At 34.3% G+C, this 14949-nt stretch overlaps 1 protein-coding gene across 1 annotated transcript; it reads right to left on the minus strand.

Moving 5' to 3' along the window:
- Positions 1-833: 833 nt before the first annotated feature.
- On the minus strand, positions 834-10666 carry LOC107002902 (transcription factor TGA2.2-like). The gene is made up of 9 exons (XM_015201109.2): positions 10183-10666; positions 8188-8309; positions 6569-6631; positions 6427-6486; positions 5772-5849; positions 5586-5637; positions 4101-4372; positions 2433-2678; positions 834-1253 (listed from the first exon to the last, which is right to left on the minus strand). Exons 2-9 carry the CDS (start codon positions 8242-8244, stop codon positions 1107-1109), a joined length of 975 nt encoding a protein of 324 aa, XP_015056595.1. The 5' UTR covers positions 8245-8309; positions 10183-10666; the 3' UTR covers positions 834-1106.
- Positions 10667-14949: the final 4283 nt, after the last annotated feature.

The raw sequence follows: 14949 nt of genomic DNA on the forward strand, positions 1-14949 counted from the left end.
TTAATGCATTAATAGAGCATTATAGGAGCAACACAATCTTGAAAGTCGAGGATTTATGCAAAATTTAAAATTAAATTTTAGGATAATGCATTATTTATTATGTAATTGTATTTCGTCAATGATTCACTTTTTTTAATTGATAGTTAGTATGTATTATAAATAATATTTATTGTACTTTATTTTATTTAGAAGTTTCGAATAAAATATAATTTTATATTTAATAAAAAATTCAAAAAGAATAAAATTTATATTACACGAAGATTATATAGATTATAGGTAATTATTTGCAAAAAGAAGAAATGATTTATATTATGAAATAAGAAAATAAAAATGAAATAAAAATAATAATATAATATTGAGGAGAGAGAAAAAGATTATTTTTTAAGAGAGAAATAGAAAATAGAGGATAGAATTGAAGATACCCTTAGAACTATATGTAACTTTGCAATTAACCATATAAGAATTATATGTTGCACTAAACATTTGTGTAATAGGTATCACAATTGTACCATTTGCTTTATAGTTGTTCAATATTCATTATCTATCCACTATTTAAACTTCCTAAAGTCATACTTTTTACATTTGAATGTACTTCAAAACTACTTAAGTTGGATATTAATATGAAATTTCACTCATCTTAATGTTAGGGCTTTACTCATCTAGTCTTCAAGGTATACAACTATGTGAATATAAATCTCTGTATACGCGATAGAAAACTAGAGGTATGTATACGATACACACCAAGGGCCAAAATAAAAGGGCATCTATAGACAGAGATTTTATAACGACTACACCTCAATCTCAAACAATACAATGGAAAAAAAAATAGTAGCTAATTAACAATGCAAATGCAAAAATTGAAGTTATTATAAGTGAAGGTTCATTTCCATTAACCTAACTGGAACCATTAGATATACTAAAATACAACAACAATTCACTGATCACACACTATCTTAGTTAAATATGAAACAATGTTACAAATACCATTATATAAATATATGTATCCATTAAAACTCAGCAGCTCAGCTTTCCAACAAAGAGGTTTCTCATTTACAAATGTTACTTACCAAGGGTCTTTAGAGTAGTGTATTAGAAGAAAGCGGATGTTATTCCCGGGGACGAGCAAGCCAGAGAGAGCTCAGTGCTCGAAGCCTAGAGAAATAATCAGTGATAGCAAGAAGAGCACGAGCTGATTGGCGAGTTGTCAATATGCGATGCATTTGCTGCAATGTTTGTTGCCGAAGGTTATCAGCCTGAAAGGACATTTTAATTTATAGGTCAGCCTATTTACGTGGAAAAAAGATGAAAAAAACTTCAAACATGTACAAAATGTGGTTACACATTTCTAGCTGTGGCGGATTGTGATTTGAGAAAGTAAGTATTGAAATGTGAGATTCTCACACACGCGTACCCATATGTGTATGGTACCGACTCTGAAGCATGGGTTCTACAGAACCCGTGAATTCATGGATGGGTTTGCTACTGATTCCCAATATGTTCCAAAAGCAAATTTATGTAAATTATCATCACTAAATAGAAGTCAGCCTAAAAGCAATGAGTAGTAGACCCATAAAACGCCTCCTCCTCCCCCTCCGTCTTCCAAACAAAATACACAAACCTAAGGCTTGGAAAAGAGAATCCCCAAGATAGATCTTAAATGCAACTATTAACGCCAAATCCCAGATCTACTGACGTCAGAATCAATCAAATATTTCACAGCAGGCTTATCTCTTAATTAACAAGGGAATAAGCACCTTATAGGTTCTCCTCTGCTTAAGGCTCTCTGAAACTTTCAAATGACTAAAAAAATTGAATCACAGAGCCACTATGAAGAGTGGTAAAACTTAAAATGTTCTCAGCCAGCATTCAGCAGCAAATATGCAACTGCACATAGCTAGTCATTCTAGTAGACAGGAGGGAGAATATGTCATCAGTTGGCTAGGAGTACTGTGAGGTGAAATGGACACTTTTTGTTTGACTGGGGCCTAAAGTTGTTCAAAGATGTTATCTTGTGCAGTAAATAAGAATTAGCCGTTCTTAGCTTCACTTTACCTAGAGTAAGCATGAGTTCAATTCTAAGCAGGAACTTTGGTTTTCCTTCCCTTTCCCTCCCCTGGCCTCTCATTGCTTGTACTTCAAAAGGGTGTTGATGATAATAACACTATGGCGCAGTAAACAAGTTTGTTTGGATTAAATTGGACTATGAGATATTTAACAAAGAGACTTGGAATTTATTACTTCTCCCTTTTCCTTCTCCGAATGCATCTCTCATTTTCTTTTTTAAGGAGACAACTATGGAAAGGCTAACCAACAGAAAGATGCACAAGTTTGACATGTCAATGATGAATCTGCAGGCTTTAGGACGCACTTCGGACAAAGCAAGTATATAACTTCAAAGCAATAGACACAGATGTGGAGGCTTGATTAAGTACCTGCCGTATGAAACCCTCAAGAGTTCCAAGCTTCCCCATTGCCATGGCCATTTGACCCATATAATTTGCAACATTCCCAGAGGAACCTGAAGGTCCAAGAGACCCTGCGAGAGTCTCAGCCAAAGACTGCTGCAATGCCTCCATTCCCTGGGATAAAGCATCCTCAGCCTGTTGGGATGACTGTTGTAAGTTGTTGATCGCCAATAATTGTTGTTCGGTTAAAGGCTCCAACTGATTAATGAGCAGCTGCAATCAAGTGGCAAGAAATTTAAGAACTTGCAGGAAAATGTAGTCAATAATCTCTTCTCATCGGCTTTAGCCCTTGAAAAGAAAAGAGAAAAAAGAAAGGAAGGAAATGTCCAATGGATATTAGAATGTACCTAGTTTTGTAAAGGGGGAGAAAGGAGCGGATGGAGAGATCTAACTAAAGCAAGACCATCGGAGAAATGGAAACATTAAGAGCTGTTTATTTTACCGACAAGAACAGCAATACAAAGACGATAAATAGGAGTTGCAACCATGTTGAAATAAGAGCATTGCATACCAAAAGAAGATCTTCACCAAGAACTTCCCACTAGAGAAGTAAGCAGATGTTATTCATCAAGAAGGTGGCCATAACTAAGATCAGAAGCTCGCTATATGTTTCATAGTGAAGGAATATGCCAAAAGACTTCCATATAAAGGGGGGGGAGAGAGAGAGAGAGAGAGAGAGAGAGAGAGAATAAGCAGGAGGTTTTAGATGCTGGACATAATTAGAAAAACCAGGACGGAAGAAGGTAAGAGTAGAGGTAGAGTAACTAAAGCGAGACCATAGGGACAACGGAGATAATCTTTGCACAGAACCACCACCATAGGTAAAGCAGATGGGAGGCGGAGCATACTGAAATCAGAGTAGTGCACCTCAAAGAACATCCTTACTGAGAGCTTCTAGCCAGGGAAGTATACACAGGTAGTTTAGCAAGATGCAGCAGTAAATTAGGTCCGAAATTATCTTTAAAAAAACGGAAAAAGGGTCAAAAATACCCTTGAACTATTCGAAATAGCTCACATATACCCTTGAACTATATTTCGGCTCAAAAATACCCTTCCCCTCAAATACCCTTCCCTTAGAACTTATGTATTTTGTGAAATCGTTCTAAGGAAATGGAGAAATGAGGAAAAGGGGTTCTATGTTTTTCAGTGAAATCGTTTCTAAATTCTACGAAAAATGGAGAAAATTGGGGGAAATTAGGGATAAGTTTATTAGTCTACGTGGCATGAGTGGAACTCTATTGGCTCATGTGGCATGCCATGTGACATCCACATGGCATCTAAGTGACGTTAACCGATTCTGTTAATGAGAAGGGTATTTTTGACCCAATAGTTTGACGGTAAGGGTATATTTGAGCCGAAATATACTTCAAGGGTATATTTGAGCTATTTCTGATAGTTCAAGGTATTTTTGACCCTTTCCGTTAAAAAAGAAAAAAGAAAAAGAGAACTTGGGTCAGAAATTGATATTTTTTCTCTATAGTTCCTTCCAATGGTAAAATGAAAAAAGAACCTCCATTCACAAGTATATGAGCTTTCATTTTTTTATATTATCTTGGTTATTTTTGAGCCAAAGGGAGGGTGGAGAAAGCTATTCACCAAGCTGCACATTCACTTGTGGGAAGACAAATCTCTCACCTTGAGGAGTTCAGATGAACGGAATCCACCAAGCCACAAGAAGCATCTTTCTGCAGGAGTTTTCCACATGCCCGACAATATGTGAAAAACGTCAGCCTTCGCCGCATCCCCCTTTATCCTGAATATGTCATCATAGTGTGCCAATATTCCATCGACTATTATTCGAAGTTCAGCATCACCAGCATGAGAATTAACAGCTCCCCTTAACTCATTAATTCGTCGGTTCTGCTCTTCCAACCATCGGGCATATTCTACATCAAATGCCAAAGCTCCTAGAAGGACCAGAAGTTGCATTACTTACTTTAATGGAATTTTATATTCAAGCTTTACAAAATCAATTATTCTGAATTCAAGGGCATTTCATATTATATAAAGACCACCAAAAAGCTGATGATTTACTACCCCACAGAACAACAATAATGGATGACTAATCTAAAAGCTTCTTTCATGGTTTAAGCTTCTCCTCCATGAAAATATACAAAGGTGCAGCATAAGCAAGAGGCATAGAGAGGATATAAATCGCCTCTTAGTGGATCTAATTTCACATCACAGCTATGGAGCCTTATAATGCTCCTTGCTTAGCATCTCATGAGTGTTCCCAGGGGCATATGAGTTAATACGGTCGAGCTGAATTGCAGATTGAAGAACTACACTTTTGTGCCTTTTCTGGATTCTTTGGATCGAAAGAAGTAGGAGACTCTTCCATTATAGTTGAGAATGATAAAAATAATATAGAAGTGATCGTTTTTCTTGAACTTCAAGTGCAAGAAGAGCATTTAATTTTTGAACAGACAAATGGGCTATCTTGATGGATGAATGTGTAAAGCAGACACCCTATCAGTACATACTTCCTGCACCATCTTCGTAAATATTAATGAATGCATTTGAGTTTTCCAGAAAAGGTAAAAGAAAAAGAACGCAACAACCTCCAAAATAAACTTCTTCCCCTTTTTCTGTCCAGATTCTTCTCCATTCTTTATCAAAGTTAAACTCCCCCTTTCTTTTTTATGAAATGTGTACATGTCCAATCCCTTCAGGCAATAACTTCCTTGGCATGATGAAACATATGGGCATATATAGCTTCGACATTTACGATAAATGAAGACAACTAATGAATCTGAAAGTCTTTAGGAGAAATAGTACTTTTACCGATAGATCAAATTTCAATTACAGCATCAAGTGGTAATATAAAACAATGGAATCAAACAACGAAAAGAAGAAGGAAGCCCACCATTAAGATGCAAATCTTTAGAGTATCTAATAATTAACACATCAGAAAGGATATAGAACAGAAAGTGAATATACAATCATTTACAAGGTTCACCAATTCCACCATTAATCTACTTGTACTTGATGATAGCACATCGTTACTCAGCCATAATGTTTTGTTCATATTTTAGAAAAATCAGTCATACTAGATTATCCAATATTAAATAAGTGAAAAACTTGTAATGATAAAAGTCTGAATGCACAAGATGAGCATACCATTTCCACTCATCGACTGCGATTGATCTCCTGAACCTGAAATAAATATTCCCTTTGGGGAAAGAAAAACATTGTCTCAAAGACTGATCAGAGAGATTGTGAGCTAATATCTACAGAGGTGCTAGATATTTAAGTGATCAAAGAAATTAAAGAAACAGATAAGGACACAGGATTTACTGAACAAACCTGTTGCCGAGCTCGTTGAAGCTCCTGTTCTAGTTGTGTCAGCTTCATCCTGCTGCTCTCCAACTGTTGAACATATGCCTAGACCAACAAGAAAACAATATAGGGAGATAATGTCATTATAATCGGTGCACATTGATGTAGTATTGATACCGATATATATATATAGATATAGATATAGATATAGATATAGATATAGATATAGATATAGATATAGATATAGTATTTTCACCCATGTATGGAGTTTGATACACACATTGGAAGTGTGACACTTTAGCTCATTATGTGATACTTGTAGAGGGAGAAACAGCTGAATCAGAATTCTTGGCTTTTAAATTGACTGTTACAAGCATTTATCGCGAGGGCAATATGACAAAAGTTACAATACACAGATCAATTCCTTCATTTATTTTTGGTCGACTAGATTCTGAACTAATACATTCCGACATTAAACCTTCTTTTTTCATCTTGATTAGTATTATGATACTGTACTTCGAGACCCACCAGATAAAATTTAAATGGGAAGATCTAGTCAGCCAGATTTTGGATGGCCACTACCCTAAGGACTGTTAATTACATTTCCATATTAATCTCAAGTAAAATGAATAGAGTGTATATCACATGAAGCTGCAAATAGTGCCATAGAAAGAGGACTCACCTTTTTCCTTAGACGGCTTTTTCGAGCAGCTTCACGATTTTGAGCAAGTCTACGGAGTGTCTGCGCAAAAAGAGCTCAAGATCATATAAACATTTCTTTTTCTCATGTTCCATCATTCGGTATGTGATGATAAATGTGATACCTTTTGATCTTTCGGTCTGTCACTTCCATCAGAAGCTACGGCACACAGTTGTTGATTTAGGAACTGCACCAACAGAGATCAAATATCACTTTCATTAACTTTTCATACAGATTAGCTTCAAGGATAAAAGTTACACAACAAGATTCAGGAAAGTCTGGATGAATTAGTTAATGGTCCTCTTTAATCAGGCATGTTTTTTATTTCTTGTTCTTATCAAACATCTAGGAATTAGGTGAACCAATCAAAACAACGTCTTAGTATTAGATTAAAGTCATGTTTTTTTTCTTTTTTCTTGAGATGCTTGGTAACAGATGCTGCTTGGTAAGCAGGAAGAACAGTTTCAAGATGTTCTATCCACGTGTATAAACAATACACAAGATGTAGCTTAGTCAGACAAACCTAGTCAGTAAGGTGTTCGTTCTTAATACCCCTTACTAGTGTACCTACCTAACGTGAAAACCGTGTTTTGTAACCCTTTACATGAGCCGAGGATCTATCAAAAACAACCTCTCTACCTTCACAAGGTAGGAGTAAGGTCTATGTACACAGTACACACCACCCTCCTTGCACCACACTCGTCGGATTACACTGAGTATGTTGTAGATTCTTTTGAATTGATGTCCTCTCTTTATTCTTTTATTATTGGTACATATATCTCCTCGTTGTCCCTCCTGTTAAATAAGACACTTCCTCCTTCCCTCCCCCCACACTTTCCACCCTCAAAGTTCATTCCTCTATTTCAATAACTCCATCAATCATCTTTTACTGCATTGTCAAGTTCAATATTGAATAACAATGCAGAAGGATCATCATAAACCGTTAGTTTGGTTGAATAGATAATGGAGGCATAAGGTTCCATGTCTTTCCTCCATTGACCCATCATTAGCCTACTTTTATCCTCAACTATTGGCTCCACCCTGTATGTAGAAGCAGAAATGGACAAGAAACTTTTGCTGGGATAGTATCGCAAGGAGTTGGTTCATTTTTCATTTATTACTAAAAACATAGATTATATGTCAATGCCAGTTTCATTTTAAATGTTCTACAGACATGCCTCTTTTTTTTGTTGTTTAATAAAGTAAGGTTTTCGTTGATAATAACAAGGCCAACTTGGTCGTACACAAGAGATACACCAAAGAGGAGAGACCAACAAAAGTAGTTATCTCGGAAGGACACACAGTACACTATACAAATAGAAAATACATGGGTGCACCAAAAGAAAATGAGGGACCGGAGACTACTCAATTGTGCAAAGTCCATTCCACCCTTTCAAAAGCTCTCCTATTTTATTTCTCTCTTTCCAAATGACCCAAATTAGTGCCAGAGGAGTAACTAGTAACATTCCACACATTGTGCCTTCTTCTCTCTCTCCACATTACAGACATATCACTCTTTTACTTATTACAGAGTAAAAGAGCATAAACATGTTTATATTCTCCTTTATATAGGAAAATGAAAAAGGTCTAATTGACAAACCAGGTTTTAAGGAGAAACAAATTCAAATTACAAAGTCATGATAATCAATCAAAATTTGGACAAATTGAATTCAAGACTAGACATAGTTCAAAACATAAAATCAAATAATGACTAGATATGGATTTGAGAGGTAACTGACTTACCCTGTTCTTATCTTCAGTATCGGCATCTGTTGATGTACTAGGACTGATATCAGCCATCGTGGACTATATCAACTTTGTGGATAATCAATTGAAATTGGAACACAAATCAGATGTAGTATCTTCTGTAAATCACCAAGGCAGAAGCAGATGTCAAATAAATATCGACTTGCAGCTGTCAATAAATATCGACTTGCAGATATCAAGTTGGTAAAAGATATTTGAGTAACAGTATCAAAGCACAAAAGCCTTGTCTTCAGACAACTCTCCAAGGTGATGAACACATGAATATTCTATCATCTCCCTCAATGTCACAACAGTATTGCCAAAGTGTGAACTACAATAATTGAGAACTGCAGGCGTGATTTATTCACAGGTACCTGTTGTACACAGATTGTGGTGTCTCTTTAGGTCACATATATTTGGAAAAGGTACATATTCATTACGGGTGTAACTTGTAAGTATCCTGTAAGTGTGTGGATTTTTTAGCTATTTTTTAGTATATGGAGGATCCTTAAAAAACCTGTACCCATGTCACACCCATTCATAGGGTTATGCAAGGCTGTTGAACAACCTAAAGCCAGATTAAACTGAATTTCTATTTTCCAATTGACCTGAATAAACATTTGTAACAGTTATATTCAAAGCACACCGGTAATTTCAGTTCACTCACTAAAAAGCAATACAATTGTTGAATCAATATAAACCTTACTACTAATATTTATTAAACCCCATTCTCAACAAATAGAGACCTTTGCTAGTTATTTGATTTCTTGACTTCAGAATTGGGCTCAGTCCTGCATGATGGAATGTCATAATCTCTTGGAACATAAAATAAGCTAACAAGATGGCTAATCTGGATACTGGAAAGCGTAGGTCTATTAATCCATATAGCGTTCCACAACAAGCTTATTATGTTAACTATAAAATCGATAACTAATTCAAGAAAGGATTGCCTCCAAATGCACACTTATCTGCCATCTAATGCTAAGTTTTAGTTTGCATACATTCTTTAACAAGTAACATTTTCCTGGTGAGCTTCTTGAAGCAAATAGTAGTTGTTAGGGTCAATATCTGAATCAGTTGGTTGCTTGAAAGTCAACCCCTCAAATATTGGCTGCAAACCGGAAATTTCTCTCCTTTTTTTCCAGTGAAGTGAGGGGAGAAGGGAAGGGGGTTAGACTAGGTTGGGGAGGTGCCTGGCAAGAGACTTGAATCATACTGGACTTCATATAGATGTTAAGAGAAACTAAAATATTTCATTGCAAAGCAAACAAAAGTAAATTATAGACTCAAATACTCATTGTTCTGGCACCTCGCATTGCAAGACTTGATCAATTAATAAGTTTATTCAGTTTGCACCAAATCACGGCAACTAGAAAACAAAGTACTGAAACTTAAGCAACATTAAAGAAGCAGATGAGAATGTTCATATAAGAAAAAACAACAAATACCAGCCATGTACTACTTCCAACTCTTTATTGAGGAAAGAACTATCATAAGCAACAAAATGGCTAAATACGTAGCCTCAGCAGCAATAGACATACAATCATAGACATCGCCATAGATGCATCTTCCATCAAGTAATTTGTCTTAAGCTGAAGAATATCTTCAAAGCTTATTACCTGGTGCCTGTTAGTGGTGGGAGATGGCAGGCCTGGACACTACTAATCCCAAAAATTGTCATCTAATTCTCAAATCCTAAGACACTACTAATCCCAAAAAATTGAAATTCTAAGAATCAAGAATCATGCTCAACTAATATCTAGTAAATCCAAACAAAAACTCCTCCCTAATCCACACCTCACCCCTCCCCATCCTCAACAGAATCAAAAAAAGTAAACCCTTTACTCACAAAGTCCTCAAAATCCAAACTTTATAACCCTCCAACCCAAAACAACCACACCCAACTTTAAAAAAAAAAAAAAAAAAAAGCAGTAAGCAATACAGTAGCAAGTTACATAATAACTGAAGATTAAAGAAAGCTAAGCCACTTACAGTTCAAGAAACGAAAAGGGTCTATAGCAAAAGGCTCAAGCTTTGCCAGAAAGCTAAAATAAGACAACAGAATCATCAAATCTTGTTATTTGTTGTTGGGGTTTTTTTCCCCTTCAATTTCTTTAGCCCTTCTGTGTTCAGTGAATCAGTGAGAAATCAACTGAAGTTTAGAATCACCAAATCAATAAATCAAGCACTGCCGGAAGTACCCAGATGGGAAGCAGGTGAAAGTTGCTAAAATGGGATGACGTCCTATACCTTGTCAGCTCTCCTTCTCTCTCTTACCAGCCAATTTTGACTTTTTGGTCACAAAGTGTCAAATCTCTTATTTCCAAGAAACTTGTTCCAACTATTGGTTACTCTTCTACTACTAACTTTTACTACTTATCCTCTTCTTCTTTTTTTCCAATATCACTATTTTGGAATCTACCTATTTCGAATTCGTAATTCATATTCATAGGACTCCATTGGAAGAAGTTTGCTCTCACTGTCGCTTGTTTCTCTCGTTTTTATTCAAACACAAATGTATAAAATGCGTTTATATTTGTATAAAGTAAGAGAAAATTGTATATATACATATATTTTTGTTTCCCTCTATCAGATCTCGCTTGTCACTCTCGCCTCTCTCGCTTATACAAACAGAGACGAAATGGATTAATTACGTTTCTGTTTGTATAAAGCGAGAAAAAATTGTATATACACATGCAAATACATATAACTTCGTCACATACACTATACAATACAAATATTTCTCTACCAAATTTTCTTTTATTTTTTTTCTTTCTCGTTTTATACATACACAAATTATACAATTGATGTATACAATTGCTTTCTTTTATATATGTATAGCGAATTATATAACTGGTTTCTTTGTATATGCATAGCGAATTATACAGCTATTTTTTTTGTATATGTATAGCAAAATATATATATTTATTTTGCTATGTAACGCAATTATGCAAAGTATAGTTATAGCATACAAATATGATTTTTATGTTTATCGTATGTGAAAGTTACTTCTTCTTATATATATATATATATTTGAGCTTGAATCCGAGGCATCTCATTAAGATGGAGCAGCCCATTCAATTTTTAAAAATCAAGAAATAATTTTTAATTTTATTTTTATTATTAATATTAATATTTATTTTTTAATATATAATAATTTGAGAAAAATAGAGCTAGTGAACCGCTTGACACCATATTTGAATCCTGTGTATTTGTATTATAAAATGAGATAGCGATAGAATGAAATCAGTATATGAAATGAATTGTATGTAAAGTAACAAAATTAAAATGAAATTTTTATTGATAAAGTTGAACAACTGAACATAAATATAATAGACATCAGGATCATGAAATATCTTAGTACATGAATGTAAGAAACATAATGACTATTAAAATCAATTGCTGCAAGTAAAAGAAATAATATGAATTTCTGAAACAAGTCACAAGTCATGTTTGGGATATTTAAGGGGTCGTTTGGTGTGAGGGATAAAAAGAAATAGTGATGGTTTAAGAAAATAGTAATGGGATAAAAAATTTGTATCTTGTTTGGTTGTCATGTTTGGGATAACTTATCCCACCATTTAAGAAAATAGTGATGCAATAAGTTCTTCCATATAATTGTGGGATAAGTTGTCCCAGGATAGCTAAGGATAAGTAATCCTGGGATAACTTGTTCCCAACCAAAAGTTTGGGTTTGTCTAGCTTTTGTGAGGCTAATGGATCCCAAGATTTCAAAGTTGGGTGAGAAAGTTACTACTTGTGTTTTTCTTGGTTATACTTAAATCAATACAACATATAAATTTTTAATCTTGAAGATAGTATTATAATAGAATTGGATGAGATATTTTCACGAGAATAAATTTTCTTTTGATTCTAAAAAGAGTGGGCCAAAGGATTGAACAAAATATTAGTTTTTCTACTTCTACTTTTTAAAATAATTTTTTTTATGTTTTGAATTAAGAAGAAGTAAAAAACTAGAGTAGAAAAAGATTCAGGTCCTGATTTTTACGTGTTTAATGTTAGAGAAAACCCTCTCACTTTTAAAAAAAAAACCTTTATCTTCACATGGTTCTATTTTGTCATGACCCAAAACGAGTCGTAAGTGGCACCCACACTTAATCTCCTGGGTGAGCAAACCAACAAATCTAAACCCCAACATATACCAATAGTTCTACTATGAATAATAAAAATAATGCGGAAGATTCAAAAGTTATTAATGTAACCAATTAAATAAGCTTCTAAAGTTTAACACTTATTATCCGCAAAATCTGAAAGTCATCACATCAAGGACATCTATCCTCAAATTACCAAGTCTAAGAGTATTTAAGAAACCAAAATAAGCAAAAAGATAATCCATGTCCGAAATTCAAAGACATCAAGACGTGAATGAGAAAATCCAGCACGAACTAGAAATAATAGCTCACCCTGAACTCTGATGTGCTGGAGATTGGCTTGAGCTGAGGGCGAGTCGAAGTCGATGGTACACTTGTTGCACTCCACAAAAAAACAAAGAATAAAATGCAAGTAGGGTCAGTACAAGGAACACGTACTGAGTAGGTATCATCGGCCAACCCAAAATAGTAACTAATATACAAAGAATAATAGTATAAAATCAACTACAACACTTAATAGGTGATAAGCAACAAACAACATGAACAAGTGACAATTGAACCAAGTACGTAATCAATCACAATATCAAGCACACACGAGAACTCATGCCTCCACACCACGTTCATCGGGAAATTGGTTCTTTGAGATTGAGTACATTAAATTAATTCAATATCATTTTCCTTTAATGTTACTGTGTCAGAACGTGACACTCCGATCCAATTATATCATTAATTTTCTTTTCTCATCATCACTTTCAGTTCGTTAATAATATTCATCAAGCATTCTTTATTCAAGGCGTCATTTTAATAGAGAGGGTTCAAGATTATAAATTCTACGATCTCGGAATTTCAAACCAATCACAAATCACGCAACCAAGCCACACAATCACACAATCAAGTACATAGAGAACTTCACAATATCATTCAATGCATATCAATTACTATTAAGAGTTTACTATCAAATAACATAAACCATAACCTACCTCCACCGAAGATCCAAAAGCAAACAAACTACTTCTCCAATGTTTTTTCTTTCCTTAATGCTTCTGAACTTTTCCAATCTATCAAGTATATGTACATAACTTTAATGGAATTTCAACAAGACAATACACCTAATATTTAATTACCTATCTCAATATATCAAAACTTAATTTATAATCTTAGAGCAGAATATTAATAAAAAAATTTAATGTCACTGGTTATGAAACCAGTGCCGTTCAAACTAAATTGTACACCCGCATCTGTACTGTACAACCGAAGACATTCAAATCCATGTTGCCTACATTTTATATAAAATATTATCCTACTAAATAATCCTTGGCCTAATTAATTTTTTTTTTTTGTTGTTGTTGTTACATGCATAGCCTAGTGTCAGTGCCTCAATCAATTGGCAATATGACTAGCATGGCTCCCCCCCCCCCCAAAAAAAACTCCAGTATACTGTCCCTTATTTTCCAATTTTTCTATTGTTACACAATTTCCCTTCTAAACTTCTATCCAATTTATATTACTATCGATTCTATAACGTCGATTCTCAATCATCATCTTATCGTTACGGTACTAGTTTTCATAGTTGCAACTAATTTTTCACCTCAATTATTATTCACTTACTCAAATTCATATCACGTTTTATGGAGAATTCCCACTAATCAAAATATCACTGCCCATTCTTAATCCTACCTAGCCTTAGTAACACATAATAATACTAATAACAATTCATACGACACTTTTAATCACACAGACAGGATTCAAGCATTACCTGGATGTATTCTTCTCAGGTTGAAACGCAGCACGTATGTATTTCTCCCCTGATTTTTCTTCTTCTTTTTCTTTTACAAATTATCCTTACCCTAATTATTATATAACCAATTATAAAAGTGACCCAACTTAATTTTAATATTATCTTCTTTAACCCCAACTAACTCAAATATTAAAACTACTCTACTAATTTCATAATTGTAATTATGAATAGTCCAAAATACCCAATTAGAATCTATCAAAAAAAAATATTTTATGAAACACAAGTCTTTAGAACTCGAAACGACCAAAAGGGTCGTTACATATTTATTTAGAAAGAGACTTTAAATGATGAAATGGAATTACTAATTTCTAATAAAACTTGAAAGTTAGTTAATTTATCATCTAGTTGTAAAAACAATTAGTTGCAAATGGGTCTTATAAAAAAAGTTGAAATCAATTGATAAATTGATAAATATAAGGATAGACTAGTTGTAAAAGGTTTGAAGCAACTAAAATGCCTAAAAAAACCTTGATGTTTTTTCTCCGATAACAAAAATTACATATGTAAGACTTTTAACTATTATGACTCTAAATATTTTTTCCAAATTCATCGAATGGATATACAAATTGTGTTTTAAATGAAGACCTAAATGAGAAAATTTATATGGTTCAATCAGAATATTTTGTTGAAGTAGTTCAAGAAAGCAAAGTGTGTAAACTTACTAAATCACTGTATGTGTAACGACCTGTTTAGTCGTTTTGAGCAGCAGATTTTATTTCTGGAAAAACTGTGTGAGTCGACGGAACCCACGACGGACCGTCATGGGCACGACGGGCCGTCGAGGGGGTCTCGTTCCAAAACACTTGGAATTCTGAAATTTGGGTACTGAAATCGACTCTCTGAACTTCG

This window comes from Solanum pennellii, chromosome 11 (genome assembly GCF_001406875.1).
Source record: "Solanum pennellii chromosome 11, SPENNV200".
NCBI classification, from domain to species: domain Eukaryota; kingdom Viridiplantae; phylum Streptophyta; class Magnoliopsida; order Solanales; family Solanaceae; genus Solanum; species Solanum pennellii.

What these genes read in the sequence shown, in the direction of transcription:
- LOC107002902 (XM_015201109.2), bottom strand. Translation starts at nt 8,244, where the DNA reads ATGGCTGATATCAGTCCTAGTACATCAACAGATGCCGATACTGAAGAT. An exon ending in AAAGCCGTCTAAGGAAAAAG is followed by an intron (nt 5,850 to 6,426) that starts GTGAGTCCTCTT and finishes TTGTTGGTCTAG; the next exon opens with GCATATGTTCAACAGTTGGA. An exon ending in GTTCATCTGAACTCCTCAAG is followed by an intron (nt 2,679 to 4,100) that starts GTGAGAGATTTG and finishes ACTTGATTGCAG; the next exon opens with CTGCTCATTAATCAGTTGGA.